The sequence below is a fragment of the Tinamus guttatus genome, unplaced genomic scaffold, assembly GCF_059628265.1.
Source record: "Tinamus guttatus ecotype Peru unplaced genomic scaffold, ASM5962826v1 Tinamus_guttatus_pri_ptg000060l, whole genome shotgun sequence".
Lineage (NCBI taxonomy): Eukaryota > Metazoa > Chordata > Aves > Tinamiformes > Tinamidae > Tinamus > Tinamus guttatus.
Genome location: NW_028288594.1, coordinates 5,053,048 through 5,080,970, shown reverse-complemented (window position 1 = coordinate 5,080,970; position 27,923 = coordinate 5,053,048). Strand labels below are relative to the sequence as shown.

General features: G+C 47.0%; 2 protein-coding genes across 2 annotated transcripts in view; one reads left to right on the top strand and one right to left on the bottom strand.

Moving 5' to 3' along the window:
• Nucleotides 1-11,326, bottom strand: part of USP37 (ubiquitin specific peptidase 37) — a 31,249-nt gene extending 19,923 nt beyond the window's left edge. The window contains exons 1-11 of the mRNA XM_010215339.2: nucleotides 11,123-11,326; nucleotides 7,363-7,534; nucleotides 6,745-6,845; nucleotides 5,272-5,453; nucleotides 4,841-4,915; nucleotides 4,130-4,227; nucleotides 2,680-2,764; nucleotides 1,387-1,548; nucleotides 792-923; nucleotides 383-506; nucleotides 70-275 (exon numbers count right to left, since the gene is read on the bottom strand). Coding sequence (XP_010213641.2) covers nucleotides 70-275; nucleotides 383-506; nucleotides 792-923; nucleotides 1,387-1,548; nucleotides 2,680-2,764; nucleotides 4,130-4,227; nucleotides 4,841-4,915; nucleotides 5,272-5,453; nucleotides 6,745-6,845; nucleotides 7,363-7,534; nucleotides 11,123-11,278 — 1,493 coding nt within the window. The 5' untranslated portion in view covers nucleotides 11,279-11,326. The remainder of the gene's footprint in view (nucleotides 1-69; nucleotides 276-382; nucleotides 507-791; nucleotides 924-1,386; nucleotides 1,549-2,679; nucleotides 2,765-4,129; nucleotides 4,228-4,840; nucleotides 4,916-5,271; nucleotides 5,454-6,744; nucleotides 6,846-7,362; nucleotides 7,535-11,122) is intronic.
• Nucleotides 11,327-12,385: 1,059 nt separating this feature from the next.
• Nucleotides 12,386-23,426, top strand: CNOT9 (CCR4-NOT transcription complex subunit 9). Its single transcript, XM_088540366.1, has 8 exons — nucleotides 12,386-12,409; nucleotides 15,748-15,927; nucleotides 16,925-17,040; nucleotides 17,992-18,101; nucleotides 18,860-18,969; nucleotides 19,851-19,949; nucleotides 22,285-22,376; nucleotides 23,002-23,426. Exons 1-8 carry the CDS (start codon nucleotides 12,386-12,388, stop codon nucleotides 23,168-23,170), a joined length of 900 nt encoding a protein of 299 aa, XP_088396492.1. The 3' UTR covers nucleotides 23,171-23,426.
• Nucleotides 23,427-27,923: the final 4,497 nt, after the last annotated feature.

The window sequence follows — 27,923 nt, the reverse complement described above, 5'->3', positions numbered from 1 at the left end:
TGAAGTCACAGAAAATTTCGCATCTTTTTAACACAATTATGACGAACAGAAACTCTCAAACTTACTTACATTTTACAAATGATAGAATGCTGAACCTCAAACTCTAAGTTACTGATAACTGGACAAGTATAAACTTTGGTAGCTGAGAGGTCATCAGAAGCCCGTCCTGGTGAGTTATCATCATTAGGGACTGGCTCACTCTTCCAAGTTTTGTTTAACTTTTCCATGTCTTCCTTCAGCTGATCAAGACACTGGCTCAAGAACTCATGTGCATCCTAGAAAGAGGGTAAACTCATGAATTTCCAGCTGAGGTTGGCTTGGACTGCACTGTAATTCTGTCAATGAACAAAATGGATTCTTTTCTAGAGACTATGGTACTTACATTCTGCATGTAACCAGAAAATCTCTCTGCAGTAGCTGAAATGGCACTTTTCACCTTCTTCAGCAGCTCTTTCTTAACTTCAGGGCTGCAGACATCCTTTTTAGCAAGGAGATGGGCAAAACGTCTGCAGAAGTTAACACAATGAAATACTCACTGACTTTCCAAGATTTTAGAGAAATAGAATAAAATTCATGATATTTTAAGGTTCTAAAGGCTTTTCTGACATAGTAAGTGCTGTAGGAGCTTGACATGAAGACATCCTAGAAATTGGAAAATAACCTTACATATTTTGAGTATTTTGAAATCTCATTTGAGGCCATCATTGGAACAGGACTTGAATAAACAAAATCCCACAATCTTCTAAGATAAGGAAAGGACTATTAGAAAGGTGTCAGAAAGTGAATTTTACCTGATAAGTGCATTGAGTGGAATTTTTTTCCATGGAATACCCTGTTTGAGCAAATCATTAGCAAAAGACTGAATTGAGAACAAGGACTGTAAGATGGCATTCATGTAGCAGGTGTTTCCCAAGTTTGAAAACCTGGAAAACAGAAGATATTATTAAACATGGCATTACTAACATGGAGGACATCCACCACTCCAACCATTCCCACACAATTCTTCACTGGAACAGTTTGTCAGGAAAAAAAAAAAGAAAGAAAAACTCATAGCAGAAGGTATTTACCAGGAAGACATCTATGAGAATTTCCACAATAAAAATATTAAAATACTTGTGGATATACACACACGATAGAGAAATGAATAAAGCAAGTATATGAAAGGAATGCAAGTAGCTTGAAATTATTACGCCACTTAAAATTTTCAGGATATGAATTAAGAATATGTATTTTCCACACCCGAAACAAAGTCCTCCCCGTCTCCGGGTTCACTGTTTTCAGGACCCTTTTTTTTTTTTTTTTAAATTAAATGAAACAAATAACAAGCATGTGCACATTCTAATGATGAAATCATGCACATCATTAGAAAAAGAAAATGCAACCTACCCTTGTAACTGTTGCTGCGGATGAGTAGAAAGGGGCACTCGGGGTTTGTTCCACCCTGTATAATCTTGATTAGATCTCATTTTTTTAACAGAAAGAGGTGCAGGCTGAGAAAGAAATCCCAGGCTTCTTTTGGCTGAGGAGGTCTGGCTGGATACACTAGACCTAAAAACATAAATGGATAATAAGCATAAGATTTCTAACGTCCTTCCTTATAGTCCATATTATAGCCCAGCTATAGTAATGACACCAGCATTCTACCCCTACAGAATAAAAGACCTAGAGAAGCCTCAAGACAACTGGCATGGATCAGAATATAAAGCAGATATGATGGATTTTTTTTTTTTTTTATCCAGAGCACTTAAGAAATGCTTTCTTTGGTTAAATCTCCATATAAACACAGGCATGCATGCAGAATAATCAAGTCCTTTGTTTCTTAAGGCATTTAACAATTCCTCATGCAGTATGATAAGAAGAATGATTTTGTAGTACGAGACCACAAATAATGCAATTTGTTTAAAAATCACATGTAGGCTAAGGTCTTCATTTTCGACCTCCTGATCATGTAATCTAATCACCCGAGACCTCAATTTTTCATGTATAAAAATAGACAATGCCTTTTTATTCCTTGAAGTTTTATTTCATCTATTAAGGGTACACACTGACAGTCTGATTGTACAGTGTCTAAAACAAAAAAACGCCAACCTATGTGGAACTCTTAGTATTACTGGAATACAGTCCCATATCACTTATCGACCTATGAAAAAATGAAGCTACTATCATTTTGATGGGATTTAGTCTCAAGTTCTAGATATCACACCAGCTAAACTATTAAATGTTCCTCATTAAGTTTGATTTTGATGCCAGATTCTTCCAAAACGTCTCAAGCAGTGGTGAATAAGTGTGGAGGCTCTCAAGCATAGCCAGGCTTCTATTGCATAGGAATGCATTTCTGTGCTAAAATCTTGAAAAAATTTCTTTTTTCAGAAGTTAAGCTTTTCTGTTACGAAAAAGGTATTTAAAACCAAACAAAAATAAACGCACAGACTTTGAACAAGTCACTTTCTTTGATGAGGCTCTGCAAAATGTAAGAGCTCCAGTGGTTTTAGATTCTTACAACTTTCAGTTCTTAAAAGCAACAGCTGAAATACAGAATAGAAAAAATAAAATATACACATTTTTATGCATAAAAGCTACACAGATTGTCTGCAGACAATCTGATAAACAGGAACCTGAACATCCTATTTCCCAAGAAGGAGTTGTCATTTATAGCTCATGCTAAGCAATCAGTCCTACCTGTCCAGGGTGGAACTGCCAGTGGAGTACTCTTTTGATGAGGACCTACTGCCATAAAAGGATGATGACTGCAGTGGTAAAACACCTTGAAAAAGAAATAGAAAGGCAGGTCATTTTGCTCTAGTTATCTCAGCAATTTGATTCAAAGTATTCAGCCAAAAGGTTTAGAAACCTTCAAATATAATTTTCTGGAATTGATTTTTAAATAAAGCACTAAATCAAATATAAAAAATAAACATGCTGGAATTTGAATAAAGTTTGGCATCATAATCCACACCATATGCAAATTGCAATATATAATATTAAAAAAAACTCAGTAATGATTTCCAATACAGTGGTCTCAAATTCAAGGTAAATATTGAAAAGTGAAAACAGTTTCTCTTCCCACTACAAATTCCGCAGTTAATTACTATAGCTGGGGCATAATAGGATTGTTTCAGCGTTCTAACATGCTGTTGTCAGATCCTAAGAATCTAATGTCTCGGTGCCAACAGAAAAAAACATGGTCCCAAGGGTTAAAAAGATCACATCTGTTAAGGTGAATCACAGCACAAATTAGGCTGGACAATGAATAACCACTTCCTTCCATGCCAGCCTGAAGCTGTTTGAGCCATACAACTTTCAAACATACAGCCATATGAGGGAAGTCAACAACGCTATTAGCTGCCTTGCAAGTATATACGTTCCAGATTTTAATTTTGACTTTAAAAAGCAAACCAGATTTTCATTAAAAAAAAAAGTACCTTGCTTGCACCTCTAGCAATATTTGTGCCATCTGAACTGGCAAAGGAAGAGACTCAGTATTTGAAAACATAACTGAAGAAGTGTGCTGCTTACCAGCTTATGAACATACTATCCACATTACTGTAATGCCTATATAGCCTTGTCACACTCTAGAATTCAGCAGAATTACTATAACAAAGAAGAAAAGTTCCAGTCCCAAAGAGCTTCCCCTTCTGAAAATGCTGGAGAAAACATAAGGGAATGCAAGCAAACTCTAAGGCAATACTGCAAAGCAAGCTGTATTTGTGTTGGCATTATTAGCAAAGGAGCATTTAAAGGATTTAAAAAAAAAAAAAAAAAAAAAAAAAAAGAGTGTGGAAAGGAATTCATTGGACATTTACAGAAGTCCTCTCCCAATGGTAGGCGCAAGTTAGGGGAAAGCTCGTTGAATTTCCAAGCAAGAAGACACATGGGCTGCCATCAGCGGATGGATTCAGGGGTGAGGGTCACACAAAGTGAGTAGTGAGAAGTCAGCCAGAGCAGGCTTGAAAAAATGGAGGGAAGTCATTTGCATCTCATATGCGGCTCTGTAAGGAGCAAGAAATTTGGTGGCACAGGGTAAGCAAAAGGTTAAGAAAAACTCTGCAGCTGCTTTCTGAACTGGTATCAAAGGAACAAAACTGTACTGGCCAAAGCCAGGTTTAATCTGTTTTTTTGTTTGTTTTACCTGATGTCCTATTTTCCTCTGCCTGCTTCAGATTCAGCTGTTTCTCTCTGCTACTATTTAAATATTTCCATGCTGGATCACTCAGGGCTTTATTATTCCTGCAGATAAACACAAATGGAAGTCAAGAGCAGTTATAGAAAATACAGGATACTCCTGGTCGATACTTACAACTTATTTTAAAGCATTTCCCTCCTATTATCTCTAGTACTCAACTATGGAACATATAAACTTGAAATCAACATTCTGACTTGTGAAGAAATGTGAATGTGCACAAAAAGAGTTTATTTGCAAACAGCAGTTCTAGCCTGTATGAGTTATGAGTTTTGCCTTGAAAAAAGGTCAAAGCAAGTTCAATGAAGAGCCTACCGGTTGTTTTATATATATACATATATATATAAATATATATATATATATATATTTATATGTGTGTGTGCGCGCGCGTGACAATTCAAGAAAAGCTGAAAAAAGAAAACAGAAAATTTGTGCTTGCCATTCTTCGGTAAATCAATTAATATATCATGTTATACTTCCCCCATTAATCCTGAATGCAAATCCTATTTAAGCATCCAGTATGATCTGACTTTTATTAGTGGCTGGCCTGTATATTGTCACTGAGGCAGAAGAAATACTGAAGCTTTCTTTTCAGAGCTATTTTCATTTACTATCAAAAAACCCACTTTAAATTACAAAGCAAAAACAGCAGTTACTTACGTGGAAGAATCATTCTCTTTGGGATAATCCTCACTCATTTCTGAACCAGGAGGTTGTGTTCTTTTCCTTTTATCACTAGTGACAGAAAAAAAAAAAAAAAGAATGAATCACTCTTTCAGAAAGACTAGTAAATGGTCCTCTTTGAATTCAACAGGTCTTTTCAACGCTTTCTATGCATTTTTCACCTATCTTCCACAATATCCGGTTTTATAATATATACAGCGTACAGAAGAAATTCTTTTTCTAAGTTTTTCATAAAGTTCAAATGCCAGCACGAGCCAGAGGCTAGAAAAGCACATATTAACATCCTAGTAAAAGCAACAGCAGAACCATAGTAAGTAAAATGCTACTCCTAAGTGCAGTAAGCTCAGCCAAAGCTCAGCAGCATGTTAAACTTCAACAATACTGTGATAAAGGAGCAATATTCTTACCGATTCTCCAATAAGCCTGTTCTGTGAGGGACTGATGATGCTGGAGAAGCTGAAATGTTAACCCTGTTGCTAGGTGTTCCGGTTCCTGGGGAATTCTTAACAGATGTTCTAGCTGGAGTTCCCAGTACCTTTCGAAATGGATTTTCATCCTTACTTTCCACAGTCACTCTTTTGGGAGGAGTCTGCAAAATCCAAGGGGCATAGGGGGAGAAAATGAGCCAAACAATTAAAAACATGATCATATTCAGTCTAAGTTAGTACTTAGTACACTGCTGCTTTACTTGCCACACTATAAAACCCGAAAACAAAATGTTGCTTGCAATAAAATGTGAGAGTTTAAAAACTAGACATGCGTAAAATTCGGACAGTACAAATGCAACTCCTAACCATGAAACCTGCTATAGTATTCAAATCCCCTTCTCATTTCCTCGTGGTAAGTCAGGCCTCTGGACTTCTGTTTTTGAAGTCTTCTTTACATTTTTTTTTTTCAGATGTAAAGGCAGACAGCATGATTTCTAACTACCCTTAGAACAATTCCAGATAATATTAAATACATATACACACACATATGTGTATGTGTGTATATACACACACACGCAAAAACCAAACACACATATAAAATCCAGACATTTAGAACAGTGCCCTAACAGCTTTGGCCCAAGCCAACATCACATGTAATGCAACAAAAAGAGCTGATAGCTGGCTAAGGAACATTCATAGATTTTACTCTTGAAAACTATAAATGTCTAAATTTTATCCTGTATATATAGTCTTGAAGTTTTTACTATGAGATTCCTTTAAGCAACATGTAAAATTTGTTTTGGGACAACATCAAAAGAACTTTTCCTCAGAGCTGTGATAAAAGTATATTTACAGAGATAATGATGTAAATTAAAGCCTGTAGGCACCCCAAGAGATTTATATTATGGAAGGAGAAAAAGGATAAACAGAAGTAGTTTCAAGGAAAGTCACTTTTGGGAAGAAGTCTGGGACATCTACATGAAAAACTGGGCAGAAAGGCATAAATTCAATAACTCTATTTTACAAAAATGCAGCCAGAAGCTTTTGAATGTATACATTTGGCTGAAATCTGCTAAACGCATTACACTGACTTGGACAAATCCAGATGCAGTCCATTTTGGCTGTTCATTATAAACACAAAGAGATATTCAGAACTCCGCGAGACAGACGTCTCCAGCATGTATTTTCCCCTCTATTTCTTCTTTGCCTGAATGATTGCTAAGTGGTCTTCCACAGATGCTGACTTCCACAGACGTGCAGAATAGGCGACCCCCTGTTGCCACAACATCCCATAAACATTTCCAAATCCTCTGGATTACAAAGACTTTGAATGAAAAACGAGTATTTATGCTGATGTTACAACGTACAATAAAAGCATAAGAGGAAGAAATGAAGGGAAAAAAAATGAAATTAAATAAGGGGAAAAATGTGAACTTTAACAGTTTAACAAACCTGGTTTTCTATATAGGAGAATTGTCTATTAGCTTCCTTCTGTGTGGTCCTGCTGCCCAGCACACCTCCAAAGCTGCCAGATCCCTGAGAGGGTTTCCCAGCTGACAGCAAAAGCACACAACATTTAGTTTGTTGTTTAACTGACTGGCATTCTTATTTGCAAGAACGTTATTTACAGTTGAAAGACACAGCAGATTTCCAGACAGTACCACATTCTGAGAGTACAGACATAAGCTTGTTTTTATGAACTGTTTTTTTTTATTTAATGGGCACTAGAGTCCCTACCTTAAAAGATAAATAAATGAGAAAAAAAATAAAATGGAGAAGAGTCTTTGTACATGCAATAAACATGTATGAGTTTTTCAAATACGCATGTGTTTACAGCATAAACAATAGGTCCAAGCTGATTTTCTGCTCGTTGTTGAGTATGACAAAGGTATATCAAAGAGAAAGATACGTAACAAATATTTGGGTTCAGGGCCAAAAAGAAACACTTATATAAATATAACATGCAAACAAAGTCAGTAGGACAGGGAGGACAAAATGGCTAAAGGTGAAAAAAGAAAACACAGCCTTCACCTTTCACCTGCCATTAGTATGATTTCTAACTGTACTTACCAGTATGAACCCTGTCCTGAAGGACTGCATCCAAATACATCCGCATTTCATTTGCATCTTTAAATGGTACCTTATCAATTGTCAGGAAGCTGGTATCCTTTAGTGTTAGCATCAGGCAGCACAGTTTTCTACCATTTGGTCGTAAGGTCACAGTTTTAATATTATGGCTTAACTGAAAAGGAAAAGCAACTATAAACAAAATCCAATTGAAAAAGACCAAAAAGCTAATGCATTCAAACAAAACACTTCACATCAAGAGAGTAAGAGGTACTTGCAAAGAAGTGCCCTCCCCTGCTTCTTTTTGAGCAAACATTAAGCCTCACAGAATTAATGCAATCAGTTATTCTGGAAACAGACAGAAGCAAAAGGACTCTCACTATAGCTGAGCAATCTCTTTATTCCTGGTTAAGCTTTCTGAAATTTACTATGCTGTAATGTTTCTGAATGTAAAGGGGTAAGAGCTCCATACAGCTCCACTTAACCATCAGTCTTCTGTATAAAGTTTGAATTATTATTTAAGATGGTGAAAATTTAAAAGTTTTGAGTTTCAAATATTAAGCACAAACTTCCACTCAGCTATAATTTGCTCTCGGGGAAAGCAGATTTGACATGGCTGAAATAATCTGGTTAGGAAATAACTCAATAAGAAACATACTTAGTCTATATGCTGCATTAAAACAGTTAAGTGATTATCAACAGTTTCATGGTTATTGTCAATCACAAGAATAATTTTTACAAAAGTTTGTGCTCCCTAATACCACCTGTTACTTTATTCTATAATATTCTATATAATTGTTACTTCCTGACAAGTCACCTACAAGAAATTGGACATTTAGTAGCACTTCTATCCAGGCAGGTTAGGGAAACCCTTAAAAGAGAGGAAGTGAAAGAGTATGTTATATCTGCTGGATAAATACAATTTTCATGAATATAGCTAAGCATATTCACATGTTAAATTCCCTTGTCCTTCTTCACTTGATTCTTCATTTTTCCTAGTCACTTCTTTGGCCTTGCCTAAGATTAGGCACTAAGCTACACAACGAGCTCCATGCCAGTTTATTGCTCTCCTCACACAGTGTTCCAAACAAGCCTGGAAGCCACAGCCAAGGTCATCGACAGCCTTTTACTACATCTGTGCACAGTGACCATCAGACGGGAGGCTTCTTCTAGCTCGGCTGTCTGCATACTGCCACACCATCAGCACAAATAATGATGCCGAATTAATAAAGCCAAGGAAAATCTCACGCCAAAGTTCTGCTATACAGTGTGCTAGAGGCTGCTTCTTTCAAAAGGTACATTTTTTTTTCAAAAAAAAAAAAAAAAGAAAAAAAAAAAAGGATTCTTGATTTTTGTTTAAAATTGTTTCAGTAAACAAAAGAAAGAATATAAGTAAAATAAGTAAAATGCACACCACTTCCACAGCAAGATTCCCATGCACCCAAGATCTCTAGCTCATTGGGAAGCCGATCTAGATCTACTAGCAGTTTTTGAGAGGCTGCAAATCCACCTCAATAAGAAATTAATGGGTTTACTTGCTGGGAAAATTACACTTCTGTAATACTTTTTGCTCTGTTCTTTGTCTAAAAAGACAAAAACACTTGCGAAAACTCAAGAACTGAAAAGGGGCTTCGAATTTTTTTTATCCTTACTTAAAGTATGGAGCCTACTACAAAAGAATTAGAGTCACTTCACCATCCCAGCACAGAACAATCTATTTCAACTCAAAATGCTGTCGTGAAAGGACACTGTATACTCTCTACGTACCTGCTATGGCTCAATCAATGTCATAAAGTCGTGGGAGGTAGTGGTAAATGAAAGAGTTCTTTTAATACTTATCTAAAATATCTGACCAGCTTATGCTAGATGCTAAATGTCTGTAAAATACATCATCTTATGTAAGAAGTTTGATGATACACTAGTGACTGCGGAAAGAAATATATCCCTGCATCTATCCAAATGTTCTATTACAGAAACTAATTAAAAAAAAATAAGTAGAGAAAGGGCCTATTGTACTCCCAGAGCAACTTGTCAACAGATAAAGAATACATCTTCTAAAGCAGATTTAGAGGTATTTGTCACACCTGTACCAGCACATGAGAACACACTGATGGACTGGAGCTCACAAACTCCAGTCAAGGGGCAGTCTGCCCTCCCTGTCTGCTGCTCATTCCTGCATGTGCTCTTTTCCTCACATTACTGAGTGTGCCATGCAAACTGTGCCGGATCAGAAAGCAGATCCAGCTGAAAAACAAGCACTGCCCAAACATAGCAAGCTGGTCTAAGGATGGTGCTGCTCACTTCCTCCTCCTCCACCACATTCTTAGGTGGTCCATGTCGCCCCTTCGACCTCAGCTAGAGGTGCCTCTAGATCTGGCACATTGTTCCTTCCCTGAATTAATCCAAGTGAAAACCCTCTACTTATTCTGAACTAGCTTTCTGCCAAGTGGCTCCCGGAGAGATCTGCCAAGAGCCAGAGCCGACAGAGGCTTAGTTAGACTGTGCCCCTTAGGCCACAGTTACTCGTTCCAGAGGCTGGGCCTTGCTGCAGAGCTGCACTTCCAGCCACCGCGATGCCAGCCTAGCGCTTGGCCGCGCGGACAGCAGCACGTGGGAAGGAGCACCCGGGGATGGGAGCGGCCAAGAAATGACTGCTCCTCTCAGAAGCAGTGCAGTCTAACATTGGATTAAAGCAAATGTGCAGTCACAGCATCTTATGTGAGAAGATAAACCACTCTTAACGTTTTCCGGTGACAATAACAGAGGTAGCAACTGTCCAAAGTTGTTCACTGTCTTACGCCTTGATTTGAAAGCAACACAGGCTGGTCTACCCGCTAATTGTCATGTTAGATTCTTTGCTGAGGCTTTGCAGCACATGAAAACAACAAAATCCGATCTTTCAAAAATAAAATATTTTTTCAACAAGTCCACAAACAGAAGTGGCTCAGAGAAAGGTCTAATGAACACTAGAGCTCAAAGATCGCAAGAAAAAGCGGAAGCCAAAACTTAGGTCAGTTAAGGCTGTTACAACACAGTAACTGATATGGAATTTTTTTTTAAACTGCTCCTTTCCTTTTTTTAAATTAGATAGTTACTTCTTAAATAAAAGAAAAACCTAGGAGAAGTGACATGAAAAATACAACTTGACTACTATAAAATGAAAGGATGAAAAGAAAAAAAAAAAAGTGCTTAGGCTAAACATTGGAAGAGAATCCGTAACACTGATCTACATCAATTCCGCAGTAAGGAAAACACATTGTCTGGCACAGCTGAGACCTAAAACTGGGCAGGACTGTAAGATGCATCTAGTACGACAGTCTTGCATAAACAAACAGAAAAGCTGCAAGTACTTTAACACTGATATTCTTCAGCTGGGAGAGCTTCTAGCACAGGTGCATCCCATAAGGCTTACATGGAGCTTCACCTCCACATCCTGCAAACCTATCAGTAAGAGAAAGGCTACATGTCCCAAAAATCTAAACACGTGAGACAAGATACTGAATAATTTGGTGATCTTTCCCCTCTTTTTCACTTCTTTCTATTCAATCGTATGCTCTGTGCTGACCTCAGCAGATCCTTTAACAACACACCTGAATAATTCGCAGGGGAGTTATACAACAGGATTAGTGTTCAGGAAATGGGGAACAAGAAACAGTGACAGAGGGAAGTTTATGTGACTCTTAATAGACTCAAAGAGAACAGCTGTTCACAAAAGGACACAATCTACGCACTGTTCAAACAAAAGCCCGAATATTTGGTGTACCTGAAATGTCTTTGGAATTCCTCCAACATTGTAGTGAACCACTAGACTCACTTTGTTGTCCTTCTCCACAATTTCAAAGCTCCCTTCTTTCCATTTTGTAATCCCAGTCTGCATGCTGCGCATCCGGACAGGTCCGTGCACCTTTAACGGAGCCATGCTTGCCCACAGGCAGAGCTAGTAGGGGATAGTGTACTTCACTTTAAAAACCTGTTAAAAAGACGAGTATTAGAACTAGCTAGCAATAATCCCTGCAGAAAGATAAAGACATGGGTAAACATTTTTATAGAAGTTTGGGAAAAATAAGTTTTGTTAGGTCTTTAACACACCTGAAGAAAATGCACAGCAGGAGGAGCTTTCCCCGTTTGGACAGCAGGACACTGGCTCCTGCACATTGAACGTGCCGAGCAGAGCCCAGAGACACAGAAGGGCTTTGATCTCCTTGAAACTTTCCGGAGATTTAAAGAGGGAGAGGGTGAGACAGAAAACGGCAACACGAGGTAAGAAAGCAGGAAAACCGTGCACACCTGCGTTCGGGAAGAAAGCGCCATACGGCAAAGGGCGAGAAAACAAAGTTTCGAGGAGAACCGCGCACGGGGCTACTTTGTTTCGGCGGCGCCGCCGCGGAGGCCCGGGGCTACCTCGGCCTCGCGCGCGCGGAGCGGCGCGGGAGCCGCCGGGGAGCGGGAGCCGCGCGGAGGGAGCGCGCGGCGGCGACAGCGAACGGGGGTGCCGAGACGAGGGCCACGAGAGCTGCGAGCGGCCGGCGGGCGGGCGGGAGCGGCGGGGCCTGGGCCGCAGCCGGGGATCTGGCCCGGCCCGGCCCGCGCTGCGGCCGCCGCCGCCGCCACCGGGCCCTCATCAGCGGGAGGGAGAGGATGAGGAGGGGGCTGCACGCGCAGCTGCGGGAGACCGCGGGGGAGAGGGGACGCGGGGGGTGCCCGGTACCTGCGTCCCGGCGCGGCGGGCGGGGGGGGAGGGCGGCGGCGGCGGATGGCGGGAACCGGCCAGCAGCGCCAGACGCCGCGCGACGCACGCACGCACGCACGCACGTACGTCAGCGCGGGGGCAGCGCCCTTCCCGGCGCGCCCCGCGCCGCCCGCATGCGCGGGAGGGCTCGGGCTGCGTTGCCCGCGCATGCGCGCTCGTGCCCTCCGCCGGCCCGTGTGGCGCGCGGCGGCCGTTGGGCGCGCGGCGGCGGGGTGAGAGGCCAGGGGCCAGCGGCCCCGCCGCGGCCTCGTGAGGCGGGCCCGGCCCCCGGCCGCCATGCACAGCCTAGCCACGGCCGCGGTGAGCCCGGCGCGCCGCGGGAGCGCGGGGGGGCGCGAGGGGCCCGTCCCGCCGCCGGGCCCTCCCTGCGGGGCCTTCCCTCCTCGCGCCGGGACGGACCTGGCGTTAAGGGCCGCGCGGGGGAGCCTACCTGGAGCCGGGCGGGACGCGCGAGGGGGAGGCCGAGCTGCGGGGCTGTCGGGTTTTATGCCTCCCGCGCGGTTCCGGTTTTGTTTTCGATTCGGGCACCCGCGCGGTTCCTGCTTTGTTTTCGATTCTGGCGGCGCGCGAGGGTCTCCCAGAGGCCATTGAGCGAGCGCCGTGCGCAGGGCTCGGGGGTGTCGCGGGACCAACAAGCGGAGCCCTCGGCACATTCGCTTAGCGCAAGGGTCCGCTTGGACTGGAAAGCAAACGAGGCCACATAAAGTATTTATGAGCAGGAGTTGAGGGAACTTTTAAGTCTTCCACTTTACTTAAGTGCTCACAATTGTAAATTGGTTCTTGAAGTGCTGGCAAATGATTATGTTTTAAAGTGATGCTTTCTGGAGCACAGAAGGGCACACAAGTTCATCACAAACTCTCCTAATCAGCACTTAGATTTTTTTAATAGCAACGTGATTCATATGTGCATGTCCAAATCCATGAGGGATTGCTGTATTTCTCATTAAACCTCTATCTGTATTCTAGTCAGCTCTAGAAGAGTTTTTTTTAAGACAATTTTCATAAAATAATCTGATTCAAGAGTAGAAATCATGTTTATTTTGGGCAGTTGCTTAAATGTCTCTTTAACTTGTATGTAGTTCATGAAACCTTATAGTTCTGTGTTGAGATAGTTGCTGTCTCTGTCAGTTTGCGTATAGTAGAGTGTGATCTAGAGGAACATTCATGTCTGCAAAAGTGCTTGGGAACTGCAGCAAATAACACTGTTGTGAGTTGGCACAGGAATTCCTTTGAGCATTGAGAACATTACCGTGATAAAAGCGTGGTGAGCTGGAGTATTGGTCTTTATCTAGTGATGCTGGAGGCAGAGATGATGCTTAGATTTTAGATCTGAGAATAGCTCAGCATGAAGGCTTGAGACCAAACCCAATAAATGCAGCTTTAATTAGCAGCGAGGCAGTGCTGCTGTCTGAACTCTGTGAACATCTGACTGCAACTCACTAATTCACTGCTATTTAAAAAAAAAAAAAGTTCATTTTGATATTGTGGAGTTGGTGATCTATCAAAATAGTTATAAAAGCTCATGCATCCTATTAGTCAGTGTTTTGCTTTCTCCATCACTATTTTTACCAGCATACCTAGCAGCAACTACTTACCTTGGAAAATAAACCAGTTACCTAGGATGAGTCTGTTATGTAATTGTAGAGGAAATCTGACAGGAATGTTGGAGGTCTCTCATGGGCAGAGGTGGCCAGTTCACCCTATGTATTGTTGATAACTTCTCCTTTCCACATGTGCAAAGGAAAGTCTGCTGGGCAGGGTCTTACCTTGGAGCCTCTAGAGTTTTCCAGAGTTTTAGGCTGGGAGTATGTATGTGAGTTAAACAGCAACAAGGTGAAATTAGGAGAAAAATTAGGGAAATTAGGAGGAAAAAAAAAAAAGTTAAACTAAGATATGAGAGGAGCAACTATAGGGGCGTGTGGAAAGCAGGTGGTACTTGTTCAGACAGGTGTTGGACATCATAAACTTAATTGTGTGGAAAATCTACTTCATGTTCCCTAGGGATCAGAGGCATGTGGTTGTGCTTTTAAAGGGTCGTTGTATTTAAGCTTACAGGAACTGAAACTTCAGTGTGTCTAGAAAAATAGATGGAAGCTTTAGATAGTTTCAACAGCGTCATTGCCACACTGCTTGTTCCCTTGACATTCTAAACAAAACCTAATGAGCTGTTTGCTCTTCTCCTCTTTCTTAGCTCTAGTATAGCAGATATCATGGGAATTGCACTTTAGTTCTTAAACACATTTTTTTTTTACTATCTTTGTGGGAGTCTTGGGGAAAAAAAAGACTTGAGGTGGCAAAAGGGGAAAAGGGAGGAGTAGGAAGAAAGATAAAGAGTTAAAAGTTATTTGAGGTACACAGTATAAGGAGTGGTATTTGCCCATCAGCTTAGATGCAGACATTTAAGATGACTAAAATGATGGAAGTGAGTGGGAAAGAGAGAAATTATGGCTTCTGCTCAATATAAATCCCATAGCTGGGCAAGAATCTGTTAGGGCAGGGCTGCAGATATAATATGTGAATAAACTGAGGAGGGCTCATAGGTATGGATGGCAAGCTCTGGGAGGGCTCGGCCTGGGAGGCTACTCCTGCCCTGCAGTTTCAGTTTTGCTTCCAGTTGATTTCAGTTCATGAACTTTCTCTTCTCTGTGGTGACTCGGTGCTGAGCGGCTTCGCAGCAGTGTTGCTGTCTACATCCGTTGTGGTGAGCACAGGCAGGGAGGGAAAAAGAAACACAGTCAGTTCAGAACTGACTCTAGAAGTATTCAGGCAGGAAGTTTTCATGTCCAAGTTTGTCTGCTGTGAAGTTTTTGATGTGAATCACTGAACTGCCTCTTCAGGAACCCTGCTCAGCATTTTATTGCACCTCGAGTGCTTGTTATGGCAGCAGAGGCATGAGACAAGCTCTCACTGAGACTTGCTCTGCAATTTCACTGTAGCCATTTCTCTTCCTTTCTTTCCTGGGTCTCCCCTAATTTTTTGTTTGTTTTTGACCTTGATTTTTTTTTGTCTGATGCTCCAAGAAAGCCAGAGGAGGAATTGTAACACATTTTTCCCAATCAGTAGTAAATATGTCTTAACTATCAACAGAGATATACCCTTCTCTGGGTATATACTGAGCAGAAGTCACGTTGGCCAAATCACATTGGTGGGTCCCAGCATCCTCAAACATTTTAGAGAGGAGAAGGTAGCATCTGCAGTTACTGGTATTTCCTTGTTTGACTTTGTGCAGGTGTGCATTTGGAGCATTAAAGGCAGGGGGAGCAGCCGAGAGCTGGCTAAAGTATGTGTGACCCCCCAGGAGCTCTGCTGGCCCACACATGCAGTTGCAGGGCTCCCTTGCTGCTGAAGGAAGTTACTGGCTAATGTTTGACAAGAGGATTAAAAAAGACCGTGCCTAACAAGTCAGTCCAGAAAGTAAAACATTTGCCATTTAGATTGGTGGAATAATAGTGCTAACCTAGGGAAGTGATCCACGTCCAAGTGATACACGTCAAGAATATCTTAGTTTATTTTTAGTTCCTCTGTCCACTAGTGAGCTGTTTCTTGAACCCTTTGTTGCTTCTCTGTCAGGCTGTGGGAAGGGTTTGGATGAAATTTGGATAAAACAGCAGGACTCCAATTGTACTGTCTCCTTCCAGCCTGTGCCAACAGCGCTGGCTCAGGTAGACCGGGAGAAGATCTACCAATGGATCAATGAGCTGTCCAGCCCCGAGACGCGGGAGAACGCGCTGCTGGAGCTGAGCAAGAAGCGGGAGTCTGTGCCTGACCTTGCCCCGATGCTGTGGCACTCATTTGGCACGATTGCAGCCCTCCTTCAGGTGGGTAGGATTGACAGTATCCTTATTCCAGGGCTCAGCATCTGCGCAGTGCAGAGCTGCTGTCCGTGAACTATATCTAGGACACCCTAATGAGGTCCCTTATTGTTGCTGGGCATATGGTGTGTGGTGGGGAATGTCGGGAGTGGCTGATAGGAAATCTGTATCTAGTGTTTGCCATTAGTCATCACTAGCAAGACCATATTTGTAGGCACTATAAGAGAAATCTGCATAGTTGGGAAGGGAATGGATGAGCTGAGATCTCTTTAGATTTTACATCAGCCTGAACTTGGTCAGAAAGCGGCCCATACCCTTCCCAGCCAGCAGGAAGGATAGGGAAATACTGCTCCCTATTTCAGAGATCTCTGCTCAAAGTCAACTGTGCAGCTCTTTGCTGGGCCAACATCCTCTACAGCTCTATTCTGTTGACTGGCCACCTTCCAGTGCAGAATATGGTCAGAACAATAACAAATGATGCAAATAATTGCAAAAAAAAAAAAAAAAAAGAAGGATTGAAAATGGTGCAGAATGTAGTCAATTTAGATGAATGATGGAAAAGCAGTCAGAATGTCAAACTGCTTTCAAAGTGACCTGAAAACAAGTGGAGAAAATTAGAAGGGAGTTATGGTGGAAAGTAGGCAGATTTCTGAATTGGATTTCTCACCCTCAGCTGCTTCCCCTGTATTGAGGGAGAAGAGCGCCAGCAGGATGAATAGACTCGGGAAATTCAAACAAAACAGTTCCCTACTAGCAAAGAGACAGGAAATTAGCTGAACTGTTCTCTTCCAAAATTAAGGTTTAGCTGCATCCCTCGTGACTGCTCATCAAATTGATTCTGGCCCAGCTTTCCCCTTTCTTGGGCAGCACGATGGCTGCCATGTAACCTGTCTTGGTGAAAGGGGACTCTCATCTCTTGACACCATCCTTGTTGGGCAAGTGCTGTTGTGCAGCTTGCCGATGGCTTTTCTCCCTTAAGTTTTCTTCATCTGTTAATTTTTAGGAAATTGTAAATATTTATCCGTCAATCAACCCTCCAACTCTGACAGCCCATCAGTCCAACAGAGTCTGCAATGCTTTAGCTCTACTCCAGTGTGTTGCATCACATCCCGAAACAAGGTGAGTGTTTCCACATGCATGAGCTTTCTGAGAAGTTAATGTTGGCAGCTCCATCAGTCTGGCTGCAGAAGCAGGTGAGCTCCTTTGTGCGCTCTTACCAAGAGAAGTGGAACAGCACACAGAGCTGGAGGACAGGCAGCTGCCTGCTCCTTTCCCTTGTTTGTACAGATAACCAGGTTGACAGGCCGGCTAAGCCAAAATAAGTTGCCAAAACCCAGAAGATGATAACCCAGAGAGCCATGATCTCACATTTCTATTCCTGCTGAGAGGAAGGGACAGGGTAGCTGAAGCTGCTTATCAGCTGGCACAAGTTAACGTTGAACAGCAACCCTCTATCAGACAGTGACTAAAGAAACAGGCTAATTTTATACTAGATGTCTTTATAATTAAAGTTGAGAAGGTAGATAGAAGAATGTTGGATGTTTATGCAAGACAGTTAGCATGACAGTCTCCAGGTTTCTCCATGCAGTCTCTGTTTTTCTCAGCTGTCAGAGAGCAGCGTGCGGGCTCTTTGGGTAGGTGAGTGAGCACCCTGATGTTTACACAGTGATAGTACCTAGAAACCAGCCTGTGTGTATTGAATTCCTTTTGTGCTGAGACTATGCGCAGGCGTCACAACTAACTGCCCTGTGAGCCCGTGAGCTGCAGGGGGATATGTCACTGTGGGTGGAATGAGCCATGACTCTGCATGGCAGGAGGAGGTAATAGCAGTAATAGGTCTATACCTGGTAAGCTGGAAGCAGCTGTGTAAGGGACTGGCCATTTAGGCATTAGGTTTTGTGCTGTGCACAGTGCAGCAGTTCCTTTTCATCGGAGAACAAACTGTTACCCTCTTTTGAGGAGCGTCAGCAACACTGTCCAGGAATAGGTTTACGCTGTGTGGTAATACTGGATTTTGTGCTTATATGACTTTCCTTGTGTCTCACACTGGCTATTCTCCCTTTCGTACAGGTCAGCTTTCCTGGCAGCTCACATCCCTCTCTTCCTGTACCCCTTCTTGCACACAGTCAGCAAGACGCGGCCGTTTGAGTACCTGCGGCTCACGAGTCTCGGAGTGATTGGTAAGCAGCCAGGGTAGTGCTGCAGCACCCGTTTCCTATCGAGTTGGATACATTTTGTGCTGTGTGTGTAGGCATCAGCATGACCAGAGTCACAGGTCTGTTTTTACCAGCATCTTCTGAGTCCTGTAGTATTAACAGAAGGATAAGCTTTTTTTTTTCAGGCAGTCACCCTGGCATGTTCCTGTGACTGTGTAGGAAATTGATTTTCAGCAATAACAAGTTGTGGTGCCCAGCTGCATTGCCAGAAATATCTATCTGCCATGAATGGAAGCAGCAGCAGTCTGTTGTGCCTTCACCCTCAAAACAGACACCTAGATGCTGGGCTGCTGGGTGCGGATGGGAGTTTCTTTGCCTTTTTACCATTCATTTACTTGGCTGTATTTTCCATCTTCCTCCCCCCCCTCCATTTTTTTTTCCTCACCAAAACATTTCCGCCTTCATGCATAAAATGAGGGTCTTGAAATGCATTTCCTCTTGCCAGAGGTTGCTGCTGAATAACTGATAGGAATGATCCTCTTGTGTCTGTGTTATTGCCAGGGGAAAGCCAAGAATGTGCCCCTTTTCTGAGAAAAAAAATGCCCCCAGTTGAGCATGATTACCTTTATGCTGCTGAAATGATCTGCTGCAATATATTCAGAATGATTTTTGCTTTGCCCACTATCCAGATCTAACAGTCCTTGGCAAGGGCACAACACAGGATGAATGATGAGATTATGTGGAACAATTTGTCATGTTTTGATTTTTCTTTTCCCTTCAAGGGGCGTTGGTGAAAACAGATGAGCAAGAAGTGATTAATTTCTTATTGACAACAGAAATTATCCCCTTATGCTTACGTATCATGGAGTCTGGCAGTGAACTCTCCAAAACGGTATCTACTATTTGTTTTAATTAAGACTTGTTGTTGTTTGCCTCCAACAGTTCTGGCAGACAGTGACTTGCAGGCTTGGTTTGTGTCCTGTCCTCAAAAAACACTGCTAAGCTTTGAGCTGGAAGTTCCTCAGTTGGGTAGTTCTGTGGGGCAAGATCTTTCTGGCCTTAACAGCCATTCCCTCCCCTATAGCGCTACAGTGACTTTCAACTTTCTTGGCCCAAGAGAGCAAGTGCAGTAAATAGACAGCGCAGAGGAGAGTTCATCAGGCTGGAGCAGGCCAGTGTGACCCCTGGTCAGGGTCCCCTGTGCAGCACGAGCTCAGGTCTGTGCTCAGTTTGCTCTGGTGACCTGGGTAGCACAGGCCACGGATTTTGGTCTGGGTGCTTCTCTGTGTTGAAGGGTAGTGACGCATCTGAATGGAATTCACGCAGGAAGTCATTTATCTTGTGACCAAGCAGTAGTGCTCAGGATGAAAACTAAAGTCTACTGTGCCATAGAGGGCAGGGCCAAGGAACAGATACTTCTGGTTCTTTCTCTGTGACTAGAATAATATGGCTGTGACTCTGAAGCTGTTTTGAGAAGCTCAGTCCTAGCTACTATCTGTTGCAGCCTGCACCCAGTCTTAGTGTAGGCCCTGCTCTGTATCTGCCTCTTTCCTTAAGTCAGAGATGCCAAACACTGTGTAGTGTCCCGTGTTTCCTTTCAGCTTCCCTTCAGCTTTCCTTTCAGTTTCCTTTCATCGAGTACAGCATTAGCTGTCTGTTAAAGGGCCTTTTAGCCCTCAGCCTGCCATGATGAGAACTCAGCACGAAGACTGATCCCTTTCAGGACGGATGGGTTGTTTATGAATTCTGTTTTCTGCTTTCTCCCTGTTCTAGGTTGCTACATTTATTCTCCAGAAAATCCTCCTGGATGACACAGGACTGGCATATATCTGTCAGACGTACGAGCGATTTTCCCATGTTGCCATGATACTGGTAGGATTTTTTTTTCTTAGAGAAAAAAGCCCCTTTTCAGCAGCTATTTTACTGTTGTCTGCCTAGAGCAAAGGCAAAGTTCTTTCCTTTTGCATGATGTCAGAGCAGATGAATTTCTTCCATGCTTCATATGACATTTTGATTTCTTCTGTGTGTTGTAAAATGTTAGTTTTCCTTGGTTGCAGCCCCAGAAAGATGCATGTTATAGTAAGGAAACACAAAAATAAAATCCAAAAGCTGCCTTTCCTTCTGAAATGCCTATGGAATTTCAGGGGTGGAACAGAAGTCTGTTTTCCATAACAGGTGGAATAAGATGCCAAGGCATGAGTAAGAACAGGACAAAGGTTGGATTTTTCTGGACGCAGTAGTGAGTTTTCTGTATAGTAACCTGGACTTTTCTCCAAGTGTTTGTCTTCCCCTTGAAACCATGGAATCTTTGTGCATCCATGGTGTCCTTTACCAAGGAGTTCCATGGATTTCCCATTTGGTGCCTGGAAGGTCCATCTCCTTTTGTTTATTTTGGAGCCTGATTCCTGAGCTGACCACAGTTCTTGTACTGGAAGCCACAGAGCAAATAATTCCTGTCTGTTCCCTGTCCACTAGGAAGGAGAAGTTTTGATACGCAAATTCCATTCGTTCAAAGAGCAATAGCCCCAGCTTGAGCATTGTCTCTGAGCTTGCTAAGGGGAATATAGGTTTGCGCAGGAATAGCAGATGTTCTGCTTTTTGTCCTTTCTTATTTCTCTCGAGACTGCTCTTAAAATGCAGTATAAATTTCTGTGCTTACCACTCCTGATTCTGTGACTAAATACTGATGCTTTCATGGAAATGTTTGTTTATATATCTATTTTCCCAAATCTGAAGAAAACTTATTTATTTTCATTCTAATCAGTTTTACCCATGAACAGCAAAATAGGAAAGCTTTAGAACTCATGTCTAAAATGTCCATTGTAATAGGATTTTGCAGTTGCTAATGGGATCAGCTGTGGATGAAAATACATCTGGCTTGGGGCAAAGGGGAAAAAAAAAGCAATTAGAAGCTGAAACCATTGGGTATGGAAGGGAAGGAAAACGAGGAAGAATTTGTGGCAGGAAAGAGCATGAACATGGAGGGCTGTGAGCATCTCATGCTCTGTTAGCATGGAGGAACCCTAGCTGTGGTATAATCCCACTACTGGATGGAGTGCTGACATGATTAATATTCCCTAACGCTCTGAAGGAAGATGGAGATGTGCTGTAAGCATTTCTATTCTGAATTTCAGAGAGTCAGCATAATGTATTTCTGGTTTGTGAGGATGATTACTTCCTAATCCACTGGTACATGAATAAGATGTTAAGTAAGTATTAGAGGCTTTAAAAACAGTGGATTGGTAATTCTTGTCCAAGAGATGTCTAAAGTACTCTCTGGCCTCTTGCTTATTATTTTGGGGAATTCTTGAGGACTAAAAGCTTGCAAAAGGATAGGCGAGATGACCTCATTAATTGCTATCTGAACTGAGTAAATATCTGAAATCAGGTAAATATGGCTAATGGGAAGTGGTTAGTGCTGGTCCGTATTTTGTGGGGACAGGAACTTGCCAGGCAGATGTGATTCAGCTCTTGAACAGCAGCCGTCGGATCTGCGCTGCCCGCCACGCTGGGTACGTCCAGGGTGACAGATTGGCATGCAACCGTGTGCAGAGTCCTAGAGAATCTGAGAAACAAGCCGGGATGGGGAGATCTGCTCTGATTTTGTTTCCCAGGATCAGCTTTATGTGAGTGGTGGAGCAGAAAGTGAAAAATACAGCTCTTGGGTGTGTAATAATACCAGAATGTGGGTCTAACAGAGTGGGTGAGCCCTGGTCTTTAGAATGGCTTTCCAGGCCCTTAGCAGAGTTTTAAAAGGGTGGTGAAAATGGCAGTGCAGATGAGAACATGGATTATTGCTGAGGGCATGAACGTCCCTCGTGGGCTGACTGAAGCTGAGCTTATCAGAGTGTCCGAGATACGTTTGCATTCCTCTGTGAAAACAAGAATCCAGATTCCCTGTAACCTAGCAGAAATTTTGAAGCGGGAAGCATTTGCAAATAGAGGAAACAAAGTAGAGAGGAGCTGAGCTTTCCCACCAGCTGCTGAGACTCCTTCTCCAGCTGTGGCTAGCTGCCCTTCTCAAAGGTGTCTTGGCAAGTGAGGTTCTCCCTACAGGGATATCTGGATGAAATATAATGGGCTGTGGTGAGTAGGAAAACAGAGTGAGTGGTTTAATGGTCTTTCCCAGTCTTCACTGATTGTGAAGCTATTTTTATAAAGACTTTTTTTTTTTTTCTAACTGCTGGCACTGGCCTCTTTCAAACAGGGTAAAATGGTCCTGCAGCTTTCCAAGGAGCCTTCGGCACGGCTGCTGAAACACGTTGTCCGCTGTTACCTTCGTCTGTCCGATAACCCCAGGTAAACATCTTAGGAGTTTGAGCAGGGGCTTCTTCCATCTACCTTGCAAACGCAGCCCTCTCCATCGCGCCCGCTCAGAGGGGGTCAGAGTTGCTGTCTGTCCTTGCATCAGCCGTAGCTTAGTGTAGGTAGTGCTTTTTTTTCTGCCACTGACACCAGGAGTTCTTAGGTGGGGGAAGCAGTGACACTCTAGAGCTTTGCAGGTTTGAGCTTAGCATAGCTGTAGCTCGGCTAGGTACAGGGGAGCCCTGAGGTGGAAGGTAGGCCGTGCCCTTCCTCTTCTGCGTGGTGGGAGCCGTTAGCGGAGAAGCCAGTAGATGACATTCTGGTACAAAATCCATGTATTTCCATGGCTGACCAGCAGCCAACTCTTGCCCGCTCTGGAATCGCGCTGCTGGCAGGTGTCAGGGCATGGGGACTTGCTCAGTGGGCCATGGCCTAAGGGATGGGAGCCGTGCTGGCTGGCAGAGCCCTGCGTGTTGGGCTGCTCGGTGGTTACCTCCTGCCAGGGAGACACCCCCCTTCCCCTCCTGGCAGATGAGCGTTGTGTTCCCAGTGGGGTTCGCTCCCCTCCTGCCCCTGTGAGTTTATTTGTTGGGCCCCTGTTTCTTGTCTCTTGATGTAGGGCACGTGAAGCTCTCAGGCAGTGCCTTCCTGACCAACTGAAGGACACCACCTTCGCGCAGGTCCTGAAGGATGACACCACCACGAAGCGCTGGCTGGCTCAGCTCGTCAAGAACCTGCAGGAGGGTCAGGTCACTGACCCGCGGGGCATCCCTCTTCCTCCGCAGTGACTGCTGGTGGAGGTGGTGGATCAGGGAAGAAACAGCTCAGGTTTACAGAGAACCAGGAACAGATGACCTCTTCCACAAGAAACTGGGCATGCCAGCTGGCGTCCAGCCTGCCAGCTTGTAGGACCATTCCACCCAGGCAAAGGGCTGCTCTGTAGCAGTGCAGCGTGCCTCTGGGGATCACAACACCAGCAAATACTGACATTGCAGCTTGAGAAATCAATAAAAACAGTTTGTAGAGATCCCCGTCTCTCCAGAAGGCTTGGCTGGCATCTGTTCCTCCAGAGCCAGGCAGGGGATAGAGCAGAGGCCTACGCTTCCAGCTAGCTCAGTCTCCACACGAGCAGTGTGTGGCACAGGGTGCATGGTGTGTCCCTCTGGTTCCTTGTCACTCCGTGTTTACAAGTCTGTTCAGATGATCAAGCTCAATAAAAGCTGGTCCAGTTGTAGCCGCTCTTCAGCCTGCTCCTCCGCTGCCGGTAGCCTGGGGACTCGCTCTTCCCTGCGAGCACATCCTTGCTCCAGGCCACACGTCCTGCTGGCACAGGAAGCTTCTCTCTTGCTTTTCTCTGGCACAAAGGCAGCAGCTGGAGCCGGGCCCACTGCAGTATTGGCCCCAGGAGGAGGGTAGATTACTTGCAGTGAAGCCATGCGTCATAAGCTGGGTTTTCAGGGCGCTGGGGGAGGAAGAGACAGCAGGACTGTGGTTCTTGTGCTCTAAATAGTGCATTTCCTCAGCCTCTGCCGCTCTCGAGCGGCATTAAGCAGGGGTCCAGCAGAGCTCCTGCGCAGCAGGGCTGCTGCCTGGCTTGTCAAACACGGCTCAGCAGTGGGCAACCTGCCTGCCAGGGGCCGGCAATCCACGTGCTGATGCCCCCCTGCCCCAGAGCGCTGCATCCTGCATGCTCCAGGTATCCCAGCGCCTGCCTTTCCTGCTGCCCATGGGGCCTCTCAGTGCTGACCCCTTCCCCTTGCTCCACAGTTCACCAGTGCCAGCCAAATGCAGCCGTTCCAGCCCTCCCTCAGCCCCGCTGCAACTGAAGGGTCTGCGCGAGGAGCCGCGCGCTGCCCTGCTGCGCTGAGGGGCGAGCGCGGGGCCGGCAGCGCCTTGCGCTGGCCCTTGGCTGCAGGCAACCTGTCCCCCCATCCCGGTACATAGCGCCGCTGCCTGCCAGCTGGTGCTGCAGATCAGTGTTGTGCCAACAGTGTCTTAAATCCCTTCTGGTTTCCCCTTCCTCCTCCCGCGGAGCCTTGCATAACCGGGGCAGAGCACGGCCTCCCTTCCTAGCCCCTGGCTCCCCTTTTGTAACTATCGCTGCCGCATTTTTCCGCCTCTCTGCCCTGGCGGTGACAGGGTAGGATGTGAAAATGCTTCTGTTTTTGTAAATTCAGATTAATAAAAAATGCAACCCCAGCCAGCACGGATTGCTCCCCGCCTGGTCTCTTGAGGAGGGGAGTGGACAGCGAGGGGTGATCACTGCGCATGGGATGAAGGGGGTTGTGCCGGCTCCTCCGTGCCTGTCCGCTGGCGCTGGCGGGCACAGACCCTGCTCCCACAGAGCTTCCCTGCGCGGCAGCGCTTGGCCACAGTCGCTCCCAGAGCTGTCACCTCTGGAAAGGTAACAGGAGGGGTCTGGGGAGGAGGTGCCCTCCTGCAGCAGCCCCTGGGGCTTTGTGCTGCTGCTGCTGTCTGCCCTTCTGGCTGTTGCCCTTGGGAAGGGCCGGATCTCCAGGGTGAGCTCTGCAGCCAGGTGTGCCCGGCGGCTCCCGCTGGCCTCCAGCACCCCAGCCTGCCGGGGCATCTGCCCTGCTTTTTGGCTGCAAAGTGCTGGCAGGCGACCTGTGTGGGGACACGTCCCAGGACAGGGACGCTGGGGGCACCCCAAGGCACTCTGTCTGCCCCGGCTGTCGGGGCCTTGGTGCGGGATGAGCAGCAGTTTGGGGCTGCGGTGTCAGGAACAGGGAGCCCGGGGTGGGGGACGCAGAGGGAGGCAGACCGGGGCGCACGGGGGTCGGAGCCCCGAGAGGCTCCTGCTCCCGCCGCGGGCCCTGGAGGAGCGCGGAGCCGGCGGCGCGACCTTAATCCGGGCTGACCTTGGCCGGCGGCCGTGGCCGGGACTGGGACCGGGGCCGGCGCCGGGACTGGGACCGGGGCGAGCGCGGCGGCCTCCGGGGGTGCCGGGCGGAGGAGGGGGCCGGGCCGGGCCGGGCCGGGGCGGGCTCGCGTCGTGCCCCTGCCAAGGGGCGGGCAGCCACAGCCCCGGCCCCGAGCGGCCGCAGTCGGCGGAGCAGCGGGAGCGGCGCGGCCCCGGAGAGGCGGTACGGGCCGGGAACGGGGCCGGTGCGGGCCGGGAAGGGGGCCAGTGCGGGCCGGGCGTCCGGGCTGGGGGAGCGGGGCGGGGTGGGCTGCGCCCCCGGCTGGGGCAGCACGTCCCGGGGAGAGGAGCCGCCTGCCTGTCCCCTCGGGTGTCCCCGTGCTCGGGGGCCCAGCAGGACCCCCACTGCCCCCCAGGGCTTCGCTGCCCAGCGGCCCCTCTCGGCGGGGCAGGCTCCGTCCCCGGGGGCCGTGGGCTGTCCCACGTCTCACAGCCCCCGGGGCAGCCTCCCGGCTGTGCCTCCCCTCCGAGCTGCCCTGGATCTGTGGGGCACGTGGCCGTGGGGCAAAGCAGAGTCCCCAGACACGGTGGGGCAGTGGGGGTGTTGGGGAAGGGACTGTGCCTCCCTGCCGGGGCACAGACCGCCCCCCACGGTGGCATTTAGCTCTCCTGGGTGTCTGAGCTGCTGGGGAGCTCTCCACACTGCTGTCCCCGCGGCGCTGCTGGAGGGATGTCACCGCCGGCTCTGTGGGGACACAGTGAGCACAGCTCCCCGCAGCCCCTCTTGCCACCGCCTGCCCGGTGTGCGCTGCAGCCCAGGGCCCACCCGGGACCACCGGGTGGGTGGGGGGCCCTGCGAGTCCCTGGCAGGAGGCAGCTCCTCTGCAGTCACCCTGGGCTCAGGTTTCCAGCAGGAAGGGTCTGGCTCCAGCCCCTGGCTCCCATCCTGCTCTCGTCTCCATCTAACTGTGATTCAGGCTGGGGCTGCCCAGGCTGGGGATCTGCGCTGGGTGACAGGTCTGTGCCACACTCAGGGCATCGCTCTCCTGCCGGGAGGAAGCGAACGGCCGCAGCTCTGAGTCCACAGCTCCAAGTCTGGGCTCGCAGCAACTTCCCAGCACTGGAGAAGCTGCTACCTCTTGGCTGTGGGCATGGGGAAGCTGAGGCTCCCAAGCCTTGGGCAGGGCTTGGACACCTCTGGGCTATGTCTGGAGCCAGGTCTATGTGGATATTTGGTTGATGCTGGGGGACAGCCAGTTTAGCTCCAGAATCTCAGCTCTCAGGGTGGCCCCTTCACGCTGCCACGTTGCACAGGTGGGTGGCAGGACACATAGAGGCACCAAGCTGCTCACAGCTCTCCTGCTCTTTCCCACAGGGAATGGCAGATCCCTGCCCCATGCCAGCATCTCTCCATGCTCCTCCAGCCTCAGCTTGGCCCCTCTGCCTCCACGGAGGCTTCCTGGAAGCATCAGGAGCTGCCCCCAGCTCTGCTGCCTGGGTCACTGCTGCACTGTGGGTGCCCAGAGCAGGCGCTGCCAGGATGCAGGAGGGTGGTAGCAGAGGGGTGGCTGCATGGACGAGGTTGTCTCCCCCTGGTTCCCTGCAGACCCTGGAGAGGGTGAGAGGGTGCTGGGGGGTGGCAGGAGCTGGAGGGCAGGCAGAGCAGCCTGTTGGAGCACTTAGGGGATGGGGCAAGACAGCAGCAGGGCACCCGCTTTGCAGACGCCAAGAGGAGCATGGTGCCCCCTCCATTTGTGGGTACGGACACCCTGAGCCACCATGGGGAGCTGCTGCCAGCCTGTACCTGACACATTAGGCTAGGGAGGGATGTGCAAGCACTTAAGTGAGCTTGGCAGCCGGGAGCGGGGCCTCGCTGCTGGCACACGCAGTGCTTGTGGTCTGACCCCTGCAAGAGGAGCTGGTTCTGGGAACCGTCAGCATCAGTGCTGGGCTCTGCTGGGAAAGAGCTCAGCGGGGGGACCTGGGGGCACCTGGGGCAGCCCCTTGGCCCCGGGCTGTGGTGCGTGTCCCTCACACAGTGTGAAGGGAGCCGTGGGCGAGGGCAGAGTGGAGGCAGGCCCTAGGGATGGGGCTCTGCAACACCCCAGCAATGGCCCATGCAGCCTGTCCCCGCTGTGTCCCTGCTGCCACGGCACCCCCAGCCCAGCCCGGCGCAGTGTGGGGCGCAGCTGGCAGCCCTCCCCTCGCAGGGTCTCCCGTGCCCTCCTCGCTGGGGGGCAGTGGGTGCCCGGGGTGCAACGGGAGCTGCGCCGGGCCGGCAGGTGTCGGGGCTGGCAGCCCGGCCCGGCAGCTGCCTGCGCGCTGACGGCACCCGCTATTCCCAGCCCCGCGCCGCCGGCGCCCGCGCTGAGTCAGCCGTGGGACATGGCGGCACCCCGGGGTCCCGGCAGGGCCCTCTGCCTCGATGGCCGGGCTGCTGTGGGGATCCTCCCCGGCCTTGCGCCCAAATCACAGCCCCACCAGCTGTGGCATGATGTCCTCAAGGACTGGGTGTTGGTGACAACAGCCCAGGTGAGAGGCAAATCCAGCGATTTATTGTCAGCTTAATTAAAAGTCCTTCCAGCCTAATGAAAGACTTATTAGTCCAGTTATGATGACAGTGGCATAGAGTCCTATTTACTGACTTCCCACAGTGCATT

Bases quoted from the DNA above. Each gene is read 5' to 3' on its own strand.
- CNOT9 (XM_088540366.1), top strand. From the start codon at position 12,386: ATGCACAGCCTAGCCACGGCCGCG. The intron at 15,928-16,924 runs GTGGGTAGGATT...GTTAATTTTTAG, and splicing joins CGATTGCAGCCCTCCTTCAG to GAAATTGTAAATATTTATCC. The intron at 22,377-23,001 runs GTAAACATCTTA...CTCTTGATGTAG, and splicing joins CGTCTGTCCGATAACCCCAG to GGCACGTGAAGCTCTCAGGC.